Consider the following 15,266-nt stretch of genomic DNA (forward strand, 5'->3'; position numbering starts at 1 on the left):
AAACAAAATAAAACTGTTGGTTTTGAACCTCTATAAGCTGCTAATGGTGTTCAGCATCTGATGGGCCATGAGACTGGGTGAGAGCTTGTTTGGAACAAATACTTCTGCTTCCCTACAAAAAAAACCCATAAATAAGATGGATGCAGGATCATCAGCACCAACTATTCTGGTCTGCAGGTCTATCTGCTCCTATTGTACCACACAACTTGCTAATGTAGTCTTTAACCTTAGTTACTGTTTTCCTAATTCCTTTTGAAGTCTTTGAACATCCCCAGAGGTCTGCAAGTGGAAAACCACTGATGGATGGTGCTGCTTTCTTGTGGGTTCCATGTATTTTGTTCAGTATTACTTTTATTATACTATGTAATACTATTATACTATATTTTTCCTCCCAACTCACCCACACTTGGCATTCACCCACACTTGGCATTGACTAGAAGAGGAGAATTGCAGAGATAGTTGTAAGTCAGTATGGTACTTCCAAATGTTCAGTGCTAGATCCCGAAATTTCATAGACTCTAAAAAAGCTGCATTTACATTTTGAAGGCATATATACATATATGTCTTGAAGAAAGACAGAAAGACCTTTGTTAGCAAGAGGTTCTGCAAATGATATTTAAATGAGCCGATTTGAAATGCTGTGAGAAAGCAGACTTAAAAATTAGTATTGTCATTGGTAACCTCTTCATCCCCAGTAACCCAAGCTGAGATTCGATGATTTTAGGTGGGGAAAAAAGTTGCTTAAGCCTCTTATTAGTGATTGATTATATGTGGTAAGAATGCTTTCCCCCCTCCCCCCCACCTCTTCCCCCTTGAAGCTGGTTTCTGGAGCACTTTTACCCAGCCAGCTCCATGGAGATCTGTTGATGCAATGCCAGATTTCACGGAACACAGCTTTTCAACCTTCAAGTGTTGAAAGGGGATTTTTAGAGAAGAGTAACTGCTGTATTTAGTCTGAGGCTCACTATGGTTTTATAGTAGCTTATTTGTCTCATAATGGGAGTTACTGTATGGTATAACAAGGAAGTCTCTTTAGTGTTGCAAATAAGGTTTTGTAAGCCAACATCACTGTATCAAAACATGTTACTTTTACTGATGCCTGTCAGTAATTTTGGCTTTATTTAAAAAAACAAACAACCAGCAATCCTCCCAAAACAAACAAAAAACACCACCCCAACAACCCGAAACAACAACAACGCAACCAAAAATCCCCCAAACCCAAGAAAGACAACACACAAAAACCCCAACCCAAAACAAAACGAAGCAAAACCCCTGCCAAACCAAATGAAATATCTGAAACAAGGATTATGCATTGAGTTATTAGGAAGTTAATGGTAGGTAGAACTTCGCTATTTGAATTTGAAATGCTAGTAAAAGGGGAAGACTTGTCACAAGAGAGGCAGAAACACCAAGGGAAAGTAATGTTTTGTATTTGGGGAGATGTAGCTGCTTTCAGTCTTGATGTGCTTCATATATTAGTGTTAGATATAGTAAGTGTATTCAGCGTATTCATATTTTTGTTTGTTTGTTTTAACTGCAGTTTTATTTCTCTTAGTATTCTATTCCCGCTGAAAGGTGTAGATGGAGATCTGTCCATGCACCTTAATTTTAAAAAATGTCGTCAGTATCAGTAAGGCCAGGAAAAGGAGTGTGATCCATCCTTGTTTCTGCTGGGCCCTGTGCTACTTGCTTGTGATTCAGTTGCAGGGCTATAATATGGAGCTCCTGTACTTGTGATAACTGGATGTTCTGCAGTGCCATCTGTAACTATTACTACTTTATTTTATGAACTGAGAAATTATGAATTGCTAATTTCTTGTGCATCATACATGAGTGGATTCTGTGATGAACTTGAAGATGGTAACCATGTGGAAGAGAGGGAGGAAGGTTACCTGCTAGAGAGAAATTGCACCATTAGTCTTCAGACTACCAAACTCTGGCAGTGGGAAAGACATGAAAAGCATCCCAACTCTGGGAAAACCTCTAATCAGAGCTCAGCCCTGCTGGAGCTCCAGAGTGAAATAACCACAACACACAAAGCTGCAGAACTCCTGGCTGTGTTAATGCTGGCCCTTAATGAGGCCATTTGTGCCTTGTGGTGTGGTTTTTGGGTGGTGAGGTTTGGTGTGGTTGTGGAATTTTTGTTTTTTATTGGCTACTGGCTTGAATGTTGTACTATGTTGCTCGTAGTCTCTTTCTTGATTTATGCACCAGTCCATGATCACCTGGCACTTTGTGATATGGTGTAGTGCAGTAGCCACCAGAAGACGGACTTCATAGGAACAGATGGCGTGCTTGGCTCAGGATGAAAGTGGTTGGGAATTTTTATGTTGATTCACTTAGACTCAGCTGTTGGATACAAACACAACATATTTTCTTCAGTTTTTCCTTAAGATGCTCCTAAAATAAATCTGTTTTTTCCTTATGTAGGCTGGCAGCCACTTCCAGGTTTCTGATATATAGGGCAAGTGAAGTATTGGTTGTAGCTTCATAATCAGAACAATTAGGGAAATCCTGAGTTTCCTGCTGAAACTCCATAGCAGGGCTGGGAATCTCCACCTTGAGGGCTTTCAGGGATGTTGATTTGTTTTGTATTAATTTAAATCTTCATGGGCTGTCTGTGTTTCCTGAAGCATGCCAGGAAATCATTGCTGCTGTCTCCAAGAACCTTCTTGTTCAGGTGGACGCTGAAGTTGCTTGGCTGCAAGGTATTAAGGGTCATGGTAGCCTGATAAAGCATCATTTCAGTTGTTTCTCAGCAGGAAAGTCTCTCCTGCCTGGTGAGAACTGAGAGCGGAGGAGGCACATATTAGGAGTAGAGGCAGACAAAGATTAATGCTGAATTGTTATGGTACAAAGTGTTTTTTCTTTTGCAGTTTGACCTATGTTATTACTCTCTTCAATCATCGCAGAGTGTCATAGGTGTAAAAAAAAGGTGTATATTTGTGTGTATGTGTATATAACAAATATATACATATGCAAATTGTGTACTCATGTATAAATGCATATATGATTTTTATAGTTTTTTTGGTGTGGAAAAGAACTATAAGAAAACTTAACACTTCCCTATGACATTTTAGATTTTTGGATTAACTGAACTATGAGAACTTAACACTTCCCTGTGACATTTCATATTTTAGATCAACTGCTGTGGGGGGAAAAAAAAGAGTTTAAGAACAATTTTTTTTTCTTCTGAAAAATGCTGTTCTGAAAGGATTTTAATGGTGAATAGTAGTTAAAGGAAGCAGGGAACACTGCGTATTGCTATAAAATGGATGTTGTCGCACATGAACTGGATCCTCCATTCCTTTTTGTAGTTTTTCCTCCAGTTGGTGTTCTGAGCAGCGAGTTATGGAGTTTACTCCTGGTTTAGCTGGAGGTCATTTGAGGACCCGAGCAGCAGGTTCTCCTGGCAGGCGGATCCTGAGGCCTCCCCAGGCAGCTGCTGCCGCACGGGCTGAGACTGTGACCCAGACGGTTATTTCAAGCACTTCAAATCCAGTAAGGCTCTGTTAAATGGGATCAGTGCGAGCCAGCGAGGCCTCACTGTAACTTATGTTTTCTTTAAATAATCAAGGCATTTGCTGCTGCTAACACTTGGTGTTTGTAAAGGAGGAAGGCTGGAACAAATGTGCTGGAAATGGTCTCCAAGAGCATTATTGTAGCTTAAATGTTAAGAAAAAGCTTGACTATGGTTGCAGACTCGTAATATTCTGTTGCAAATTGTTCCATCGTTAAATTGTCTTAAGTAATGTAACATGTCACATGGTAATAGTTCGTTTATTACAATATTATTCCATTTTTGTATATGTAGATAAAATGTGATTTTTCATAACTCTGAACTATTAGAAGAATGTTAGATATCCCAAATGGATTTAAAGTAAGCACTCTAAGGCCATCATTTAAGAGACCACATTGGAAGAATCGCACTTGAAATAGTCTCTCAGTAGTTTATAGTAAATTGGGAAATGAGAAGCCACTCTGTGCTCTCTGACTTTGTCAGATGGATGAAGAAGGAATTTGTGTTTGTAATGATGCTTTTTGGACTGTAGTCCAAAAAGATCCTGGAATAGGCAGGTGGTGATCAAGAAGGAATTAGGTGGGAAATGTCCTGGTGCAGTTGGTTAAGTAATACTGTTTATTAAATAGCTGTTCTCTTGCTTTTGCCATTTTTTAATTTCATTGCCCTCTGGTATTATTATGCTGGAAAAATTAAGAGTTACTAAGTAGGTGGGAATCACTAGTCTTGAAGTGCACAGCAAGATGTTTGAATCATGATTTATGGTAAGGCTAGATTAATCTGTTTCACAGGAATACATTTGCTTGTTCAAAGAGTGGCCTGTAGGCATTTCTCAGAAACCTGGGCTGGGGAGTTTGGCTATGGAGGGTTAGAACTGCATGGCTCTGCTTACACAACCAACTCTGTGCTCAAATCTGGTAAGATCCAAGCTTAAAGACACCTGGAAACATTTTGACTTGCTAGTGGAGGACTGTTCTGAGCTAATTAGCTTGGTGTTATAACCGTCTCTCTGCTGTTTCGTGATTTTGTTCCTCTTGGCCTCATCCAGTTTATAATCCTCGCTCAGTGTTACCATTTAGGTCCTAAAGGCTAAAACAAAATTAGATTCTGTAAGATGCCACTTTTTCAATTAGTGTTGCAGTACTTCTAAATTTTTGTACCCGTAAACATTGGTTATTCAGAGTGGAAAGAGCTGAATAATTCAGCAGCCATATGGTTCGCTCATGTCAGGATGATACAAAAGGGGGGATGATCAATCTAAGTCTTTTTCCTGTGCTATGGGACAAAGCGCTGCTTCTTCCTTTGAACTCCATGCCGAGTTCCTTCTCCCTGTTCTGGATGAGTGCTTCTTTTCAGGAGATGGTATTTTTAAAAGGTAAATGTTATTTGAGGGGTAGACTGTATACTGTACTAAGATACGAATCTTTCTTTCTACTCTGCTTAAAAACCAAAAAGCTATCACCATTTCTCTACATGCACAAGTCAAATATTTTTGAGGTGCTGTGCAAAACAGTTCCAACAGAATTAAAACAAGCTTCAACAAATTGTGTAGTGTCTGTCTTCAGTAAACTTTCAGTAAACAAGCAAAGCTAAAGGGAAACAAATGGTGGCTCAGTTCAGTTCTGTTTGCTTGAATAGGAGTAGGTATGATAATAAATTCTGGGATTATAATGCAGCTTTTGAGAAAGGTCATACGAAAGAAAAATGTGTTTTGAATGCAGCTTAAGTACTTCCTTATTGAAACAAGTCTATTCTTAAGATAGCAAAAACCAAACAAATGCTCTTCTGTGGCTTGAAAATACATTTTTCCTTTCTCTTGTACACATATAACACGCTACATTTGGTTTTAGCCTAGTAGTATTAGGTTGAAACAGTAGAATTAATAGTGTCAGTAAGGTTTTTGTTGTTTTATTATAATGTATAAACGCGGTGGAGCAGATGTTCAGAACAGTGTGGAATATTCCTTCTTCCCCGTCCCACCATCCCTTTCACACCGCGCCATCTGGAAGGGCCGGGGAGCTGGATGAGCAGCCATCGCGCTAAGAACAAGATTAACGTGTCGGCATCTTTTGTTGATACTTTAAACTGGTCACTGTTCATTCAGCAGAAAGCAACAATGCGAGTTGTCACTGCCTGTGTGGTTACATTATCCCCACGGATATGGAAAGAAGACAGAAAAGACAATGATTTATGTAGAACAGTTAATTTAATGGTGGCCAGTGTGGACTTGGACCCATACAGGCATAAATCGACTTATTTTTCCTGTTCAGCATGCTGTGTTGATGTGACTAGCCACCTTTTACCCTTAAACACAGTGTTGGGTAATATTGTTCTGTTAAATCAGATTTAAATTTACACATTTGGATAAAAACTTCTGTATATGTTTTTCAGCCCATTTTAAACCTTTTTATTTTTTAGCCCTGATTATTATTATTATTATTATTATTTTTTTACAGCAACAAGTATACCACATGTGGATGTCTTCCAGTTTAAAGAGTTGCATTTCTTTAGTACCCTTTAGCCTTATTTCTTTTGAAAGTGTGATTAGTGTTTTTGTTTAATGAACAGAGCTCTGGCTAGAGAAAGGACAGCTTACCCAGAAACGAGGGACTCCAGTCAAGTGTGAAGGTGTCCTGGATCATCTGTATTCTGGTACAGGATGCGCAGAAATGGGTGGGTGGATCTGATGCTGGCAGAGTGGTTGGATTCAGTACAGTGAGCTATTGTATTGTGCAATCTGTGAACCTGTATTAGATTTCCGGTAGGTAAATCTGTTCTCAAATAGATACCTTAGTAACAATAAGTGTGTTAGCGCAGGAGAAATCTTATTTAAAGGCTTAACAAATGGCTTCAGTGGGGCCACAGTGCTTTTCTTCTATTATTTTGTGTTTCTTTCAATGAAAAGAATTTTAAGGAATGGGAATCTGACATTAGATTCAAGAAGGCTATTTGAGAATGAGATCCCTGAAACTACTGTTACCGTAGTGCAGGCAGCTAGTCTAAGTGAGAAGCTGAATTAGAAGAAAGTAACAGAACCAAACAAAGATCTTGGCTTTCAGGGGGAAGATAAGCATAAAAAAAAAAAAAAGAGAGAGATTAAAACTAGCTGAGAGATATTCACAGATGTTCAGGGAAAGGTATATGCTGTGAAGAAACAGTGTGATGAAATTGAGTAAATATTAGTGTTTTTTTTCAAGTACTTGAATATGAAAAATATAGTATGTCTGTGTTTTCCTGTGTTTTTATAAAACAGGAAAGAGCGATTAAAAAAAAGAAAAGCTAATTTACTGGCAAAGTTTTTTGCATATTGGGCAGTGTGACAAAATGCTCTGAGTATAAATTGCAAAATCCGTTCATTTGGATGATGAGAACTTAATACAGGGAAATATAATATTCCTATAGATATGCTCTTTATTCCATGGATATGTTTTAGTTGAGCCTGAAAATATCTGTAGTTATATACCCAGAAATGGAGATAAAACAAAGCAGTAGCTTCAGGCTACAGATTGTACACTTGCTTCATTAGCAGAGAGCAAGAAATATCCATGTTTCTTCCTTTAACAATGGTGAAACCATTTAATTGGATGACATGTAAGTGATCCTGTATTTTGGAGCAGAAGATGAAACATTATCACGATCTGGCTGTACTTCATAATGATAAGATTTTTATTTTCTTAAAAACTGCAGGGGAAAATCTTGTGATGGAGAAAAGTTAGTGCTGGGATTGTAGTTTTGGAGTATTTAACTTCTATTGGGAAGAAAAAAATGAAAGCAAAAACTTAGAGGTCCCTCAGTCTTGTTCATTGTAGCACATTTACCAGGTGGTGAACTTAGACACAATGCTTAAGTGGGAAGCGATGAGACCTTTGGCACTGTTACAGCATCGCGGATGCACACATACTTTCTTGAACCACAGTAATGCAAACAGGTGACACAAAGATGGAGTTACAGAACAAAGGCAAAAAAAAATCATCCAGCAAGCTTTAGAGAAAATAAGACAAATTTCTAACATGTCTTCACAGTTGTTGATAGTATTTTAAAATATTTTCTGTATTACAGTCTAGACTTCCATGGGAAGAATGGCTACTTAATTTCAGGTTAAATTGTTCTCAGGACTTTTTTCCCTGCGTTAGTGAATGTCATCATGTGTATGCTTGTTTAGGGTTAATGTTAGTGTGAAATTCTGATAAATAAATTCAGTGTAGTTGTAAATGTTCAGTGCTGTGGAGAACAGTTCATTTTTTTCTCTCCCAACTTTTTAATTATAGGAAGTTTTGGAATTAATATGTTCACTTTTCCATGGTCCTGTAAACCTTTTGTGTTGTTTGTGTTTTGTGTTTGTGTTTTGTTTGTTACCTCTGTGTTAGCAGAGGTAACCACCAACTCATAATTTTTGTTCTACTTCTTATGGAGTTTTTGGGGATGCGGAGGGTTGTCTAGGGAAACTCAAGTACATAAAATATATTTAGGCTGTAAATAAACAAAACCAAACACCATCCCCTCCCCTGTTGTCCTTTCTCTTATCATTGCTTCATTTCTTGATTTCCTTCATAATATCACTGGACCATAAAATCTGCCCTGAAGAACTCAGCATAGACAAAACCCCAGCCAAATAGTAATAAAAATAAAAACCAACCAAACAAAGCAGTCCTTTTGAAGGTAAACCTTCAAAAACAGCTCATTGCAACAGACATCAGAATAAGAGCTGTATTAAAGAAACAAAATTGCTTTAGGGATTTCTGTGCCCGTTTCATCATCACTAATGCTTATTGGTGTGACGTGAGAGGAAGATCAGAAATGGTGGTCTGGTGCTAAAAAGAAGAAACCTATTTTCATTCCTACCCTGTCTGTCGTGGCTTTCATGTGGGTCTGGCAGTCAGGAGGAAAATCTGTGGAAATTACTTTGGTAGGGTTGACTATATCCTAAACTTGAGCTATTCTTTTGAGCTGAGCTTTTTCTAGGCATTTCACTTTACGTGTATTGTCTCGTTGAAAGATTTTTAGTTATCGTTAAGAAACGGAATTCTATTAGACTTTGTGCATACTTCTAACAAAAGGCTGTCCTTACTTCAGCAAACTTATTATCAACATCAACAGAGTTGCGTTAAAAATTTGGAGAAATATGTAAAAACTGTATGTTAACTAATAAATACCTTGTTTGTCCCTTAGATTGGGATAGCTCTGATAAGAGTACTTAGAAAGTATAATTGTGATGTTTAGTAGAAGTTTATTTTGTTTGGTATTTATTCTGTAGTTATGTGGCTGAAAGGAATTGCATACTTGATAGAACTAGAATAACTAGAAGACAGTATTGAACAGAAGTCTTGTTAGATGCTCTTTTATAAATATAAAATAATTCCGGGGCATTGGAGCAGTGTAATACAGTAACTGCTGGCTGAGTATTGTATATTCTTTTGCAGTATGCAAAATGTTGATTCAAACTCTGGTTAAAATTAAGCCAGTTTAAAAACAAACAAACTTTGAAAAGTATACCTAAATGGCAGACAAATCATGAACTTAAAATAATGTTTTCCAGATGATATGCTAGTTCCAGTTTGTTTGTTTTTAACTTGTCATTACTGATAGAGAGGTAAATGACGTTCACAGATGATAAATAGGAAAGGTTCACAAACATTGGGTTCCCAGTCGTTTAGGACAAAGAAAACAGAAAGGGATGTGTACAAAAGGCACCTGTATTCCTTTCCTTCTCTGCAGCTAAGAGGATAGTGCTGTCTGCCATCCACGGAGCCATTTGTGTCTGGTAGTGAACGATGAGTGGCCTTTGGAGGACCAGGGAAGTCTGTGATGTCTTCGATCCTCCCTTCTCTTCCTATTTAGCACATACATACATTTTGAATTTGGGGCAGTTGCAGGCTACCTAGAGATAGAAACTCAAATAGAAGAATGGACAACGTTGCCACATTGTGTGCTATTCAGAAGTGGAAATTTAGCTGTTTAATTGAGTGTTAGGGCATTATGTACTGAAAACTTAACTGTCTGCAAAGACTTGAAATATTGAAATGCCCTAGGCAGAGAGGCAGCGTGATCAGGAGGCAGGGTAACCTTGTTGCAGAAAATTGGCAATATTTCTCTGGTTTTGGCCAGGTGAATTTCAGGTCTAGATTCAGACATTGAAATAGAGGTGGTTGTATACAGAGTTTACACATGAGGTATTTGAGCTTACCGTATCATTCTTAGGTCTATCAATAGGTGAAGTGATTTACTTGCTTTCTGGGCTCTCAAGAGGGACACAGACATTGAGCTCATATACATGTAGTCATACAGATTCAGGTGCTTAATTTTGAATGGAATGCCATCTGGTACATCACTTAGGACAAGCTGCATATTCAATCCATCTCTTGTTTTTCTTCTCCATAGAAGGAGAATTATGGTAGTTGCCTCTTTTTATAGAAGTCTGTGAGATTCGTCAATGAAAAGCTCTAAAGCCCTTGGAAAATAATAGGATATATTCAGGGAGAATTTAGGATGCATGTGTGGAAAGCTCTCTTTCATGGTAAAAATCTTGAACTTTGTTTTATTTTACTAGAGGATATAAGAAGAAACCTCTTAAGAGTTTAAAAATAAGCATTGAACAATGTCTTTGAGAAAATGTAATAAGCATTGACAAGTAAGAGAGGCTGTATTGGCATTCATTTTGTGGTATCAGTGAATATATAAAGAACTTCAATATTGTAAGAACCATGAAATTCAGCTGCATATTTTTAGCACTGGTGTAATTACAGTGCCTTTTTGGGGATGTGAAAGGGCAAAAGGCAGGTTTGGGGAACAGCTGTTGCTTTGAGGTTTTGCCAGTTGCTCAAATACTTGAAAACTCAGCTTGCCACTTATAATAGCCATGTTCTGATGTTGTTTGGAAAGATTGTACATTGTGTTTGTCATCTTTCATGTTTGTTACTGTACATCTGCTTTCTACTTGATTTTTTTTTCCTTAAATCTGACTTGCCAAGGCAATGTCCAGCTTCTTACATGCAGTTATCCAGAGGAAGGTGCTCTGAGCTGACCTGGAGCAAAACTGCCGCAACCGCAGGAAAAGTGTGAAGAGAAAAGCAGAAATGCTCCTGCTCTCTGTTTCTGTGCCCCACTTACCTCTACAGTGATAACTGCTAGATAAGTGCCTTCTAATTTTAAAACATAGGGTGGTCATGCAAGTTGTTATGAGAGCAAAAAAAGAAGAAAAAGGGCAGCGAAAACACAGAGAGAGCACACCTAATGTGAATTTCTAATGGACTGGTCTAAGCTAATTTACGCTTCTGATGTCCTGTCCCTTCAGAATGTGTGTGGAAATCGAGTTAAGGGTACTGTTGTTGATGCCTGTTGGATTTGGAGAGCAGGGTCTGTGCTCTGGTCAGAGCTCAGTCCAGCCAGGGGTTGTCTGGTCTGTGTTCAGCGCACGTGTAGATTTAATAAGATGTTAAGCCACATCTCACCCTCTTCATTTTTTGTGTCTCCCTTTGATGCCTACTTCCATTTTTCTGGTCTGATACTAATGTTTTGTGCATTTCTGGTGCAGTCAGTTATACACAGTCAGTGTAGCATTGTTCTGGATCCTTCATCTCCTGTCGGATGCAGCTGGTGTTTTCAAGCCAGCTGTGCCAGGCGTAGGTGGCTCCATGCAGGGAGCAGGGTTGGACCTACTTGTCCTAGTTGTGTGTCTGTGGCTGTATTGCTTACTGAACTGGGGTGAAATATAGAATCATAGAGTCATTTCTGTTGGAAGAGACCCTCAGGATCATTGAGTCCAACCATAACCTAACCTAACTCTAGCACTAAACCATGTCCCTAAGAACCTCGTCTACACACCTTTTAAACACTTCCAGGGATGGCGATTCCACCACTTCCCTGGGCAGCCTGTTCCAAGGCCTGACAACTCTTTCTGTGAAGAAATTTTTCCTCATATCCAGTCTAAACCTCCCCTGGCACAACTTGAGGCCATTTCCTCTTGCCTATCACTTGTTACTTGGGAGAAGAGACCAACACCCTCCATGCTACAACCTCCTTTCAGGCAGTTGCAGACAGCGATAAGGTCTCCCCTCAGCCTCCTTTTCTCCAGGCTGAACAGCCCCAGTTCCCTCAGCCGCTCCTCATCACACTTGTGCTCCAGACCCCTCACCAGCTTTGTCTCCTCCTCTGCACTCTCTCTAGCATTTCAACATCCCTCTTATGATGAGGGACCCAAAACTGAACACAGGATTCAAGGTGGTGCCCCACCAGTTCAGAGTGGAGTGGAATATATGTGAGAAGACGATCAACTATGATTGGTCCCAATATTCTGAACTGATACAACTTTTGAAAATAGTAACAACTTATTTGCCTTATGTTTTCCATTTATTTGGGAATAGGAGCAATAAGTAGTTGTTACTCAATTTTACAACACCGAGGTTAGGTATGATTTACCAAATGCTGATGCATTTAACACAGTGGCAGAGTATCACAATTAGTATCTCGTCTGGTAATAAGCTGCGACCGAAGTGTGGAAGAAAACAGTGGAAGGCAGTGGAATGGCCATGGCAAACTATTTTGCTGCAGCTGGCTGAGCCTGATGAAGTCATTGTAATTCAGAGGCTTATTTTGTCTTGTTTTCTTGTTTAACCTCCTGCTACGTTTATTTTGAAAAGATTTTAGCCTCGCTTCTCATGAATTTTCTTTAGGAAAGGTTCAGTTTGTCTAACTGTTAAGTTGTGTGTGGTGAAGAAAAGAGTGGTAGTGCTTCAGTGGCAAGTACACATAGTAAGAGCTTTTTTAGTTACTAATGGGCTAGTAGCTGAATATGTCTGTAAGTGTTTGATTCAGATAGTTGAAGGTTTTAAATTATAATAAAACTATAATTGCATTTGCAGGCTTTTTATTTCGCTGATCAGGAGAAGTTAATGCATTGCTTAATCTGTTGCATATTTACCCATCAGTGTTCAGTTTACCTTTTGAAATTAAACTTCACAGTGTAATGATGTGGATAAATAATTGAAATAATGCATATAAATATTAAACTTGTTTTTTGCCCCTCACCCTCAGTGCTGCTTTGTGTTTTAGCCTGCTCGCTAAAGAAATGGGATGCCTTGGGTCAGTCTGTCTGTCCCCTGCTAGCTCTTTAGTACATTGGACCATTTCATAAAGAATTGATGAGAAGATGAAAAACTCAAACTGCAGTTGTGTGTTTTCTTCAAATTAGCTTTTATAGGCAAGGAAGAACATGATGTGGAGAAGGGACTTAAATTAGTGTTCCTGGTGAAAGGCATTTTGCTAACTGTCGATGTGGTAGGTGTTTGAAGGGGTAGTGGGCAGTGTGCAGGCACTTTCCGACTGGCCCCAGCACGTTGTGTGGGGAAAAGTTGGGTGAACTGCAAAAAGTGAGAGAGGAGCCACCTCTGAGAATGCTACACAGAAAGCCTTGGGAAACCAGGCTTCATTCTGCTGGGATTCTGGACTTTTTATGTAAGAATTTAAGTAAGATGGGTTAAAAAAACAAAAAAAAGAGATTGAGAGTATAAACATGTGTTGTAGTAAAATATATTCTCAGTAATGCTATCAAAAAAGCAAACCAGCCCCAAACCCAGTAGAATGATTGCTTGGTTCACCAGAGTGTATTACTGATGATTTGCTCATAAAAAAATTAGTTGCAATGAAAGAAGATTTTGTGAGATGTCTAATCACCCACCAATATTTCAGGAATTTTGTTGTCACGTTTGTAGGGAGTCCTTATGCCTTTAGTTTGTAGCACAGTGTTCTTAACGTTACAGAGAAACACAAAAATTGTAGGGTGGGTATTGGAATTCTACTAAGATTTGGAATTGGCTGTGTTAGCACTGATTTAGGCTCCTGTTAATTTACTTATTATTAGTTATGTTAATGAACATTTTACTACACAGTGAAATAATTCCTCATAATGACTTTTCTTTCATAGTTGCAGTGTGTTGGCTTGTTTACAATGTGATGTTGCTAGAATGCTCTTCAATAATGACTAATTTCCAGTTTTTACCTATTTTGGATCAACTTCAGAAAGCTGACTGCACTGAATATTAAGTAATATTTTGAAATGCATCTGTTGAGGAATACAAAAGCCTAGAACAGAAACAAAAAGCTTTTTGGTCTGATATAAAATAAAAATTGTTCGTTTCTTACCTCTGAATTGTTTAAAATTTAGCAAAATCGACTGGCCTTAAATTCTGATATATTCCAATAAACTGCCTCATATTAAGATAGATCTAAAATGTGGTTCAAGACTACTACTTACAATTCTGTCATGAGCCTCTTTCTTCCTGGCCTGTTCTGAAATCCCTTCACAGTTAAATAACTTGCTTTTTGCTAATTACTGAAGTTGTTGATTTTTTAGAAATGTTCTTGAGATGGAAATATTTTAAACCTTGAGGGGAAGTCATTACAAAAATTACTATGCAACATTTGAAAAGCAAAAAGATCTTTTTAATTTACTAATGTGATTTTAATTAGAGAAATGGGAAGGTTACTTAACTTGCTTTAGTACAAAAAAAAAAGAAGTTTTCCTTTTAAGTCTTTTTCAAATGAACCTATGCCCTTGATAACACTCTAACTTCACATTCCAGAAAATTTTGCTGCCACATTTTCTTTAAATGCAATATTCATAAGCAATGCATGGACGTTGAATTGTCAGTGTTCAAAAAAGGTGATCAAATTGACTCATAATTCTATTAATGACATTTTAAAGAAAACTGTGTATGAACTTTTGATGTTATATGCTCTCATTTCCTTTTTGGGGGAACTCTGTCCCACTTGGGCATCCTCGCTTTCAAGCTGTTCCCTGCACGACAGTGTTTTCTGTGCCATTGGGCCTTTGCGTGATGCTTTGAGACCTCTTTTTGTATTTGTTTTCCCCATGCTAGTTTCTTCTATTTTTCCAAGATAAGCAGTTCTGACAGCCTTTGTTTTCTCGGATAAATGTCTTCCTGCATCTGGCATGCTCCCAAAAGCTGTTCAATATGTGCTCTTAACCTCTTTCAGATTGTCATTCAGCACCACCTCTGGAAGAATGCCTTCTTCCTCACATTGCAGCTTCTTCCTCATTCTCACCAGCCTGTTTCTGTGGGGCCCTTGCCCTCATTTGTCCCATGAGTTTATCATTTCAGCTGCAAACCCGTGGAAGCTGGGGTAGGTCAGTGTCTGATGTAATTCATGGGCAGTGCATTGGTGGGCAGTTCGCCCCAGACAGTGATTGCTCCTGCCTCTCCTGTGGGGACTGCCAGTTTTTTTATAAGTGCACACGTGCATTAAAGTCCAGTGATTCTGGTGCTGGAGCACAGGTCTGGGTAGACAGGAAATACTACACTTTTTGCCTGGATTTGATGTACGTTATCTACATGGTCTGTATCCTCTGTGCTTATCTGCAGTGCTCTTGTCGTGTTCTGGCTTGAGAGCATGGCTCCTGTGCATTGGTAGGAGTTGTACAGTATCTTGTGGCAGGAAGGCTGAAGCAAGTGCTTTCAAAGAAGAAAGGTGGCGTGTATTTTTGTAGGAGAAACTGATTGTGTGCCACACAGTCATAGCTCTTATTTTCATTGTGAGTATAACACACGTTTTTCTGTAAATTCCAGGTTGTGAACCATGCCTTTGGTGAAGAGGAACATTGAACCACGGCATCTCTGCCGAGGAGCCCTGCCAGAGGGAATTACAAGCGAACTGGAATGTGTAACGAATAGTACCCTTGCTGCCATCATACGCCAGCTAAGCAGCTTAAGTAAGTATCTGTAACTTCGTG

General features: G+C 38.7%; 1 protein-coding gene across 10 annotated transcripts in view; it reads left to right on the top strand.

Annotated features, from left to right (window-relative positions):
• Positions 1-15,266, top strand: part of WASF3 (WASP family member 3) — a 66,818-nt gene that overhangs the window by 24,609 nt on the left and 26,943 nt on the right. For all 10 annotated transcript variants that reach the window (XM_065050575.1, XM_065050612.1, XM_065050542.1 and 7 more), the window contains one exon: positions 15,103-15,245. In XM_065050575.1, the coding sequence (XP_064906647.1) occupies positions 15,113-15,245 (133 nt within the window). In that variant the 5' untranslated portion in view covers positions 15,103-15,112. The remainder of the gene's footprint in view (positions 1-15,102; positions 15,246-15,266) is intronic.

Source organism: Columba livia, chromosome 1 (genome assembly GCF_036013475.1).
Source record: "Columba livia isolate bColLiv1 breed racing homer chromosome 1, bColLiv1.pat.W.v2, whole genome shotgun sequence".
Classification (NCBI taxonomy): Eukaryota; Metazoa; Chordata; class Aves; order Columbiformes; family Columbidae; genus Columba; species Columba livia.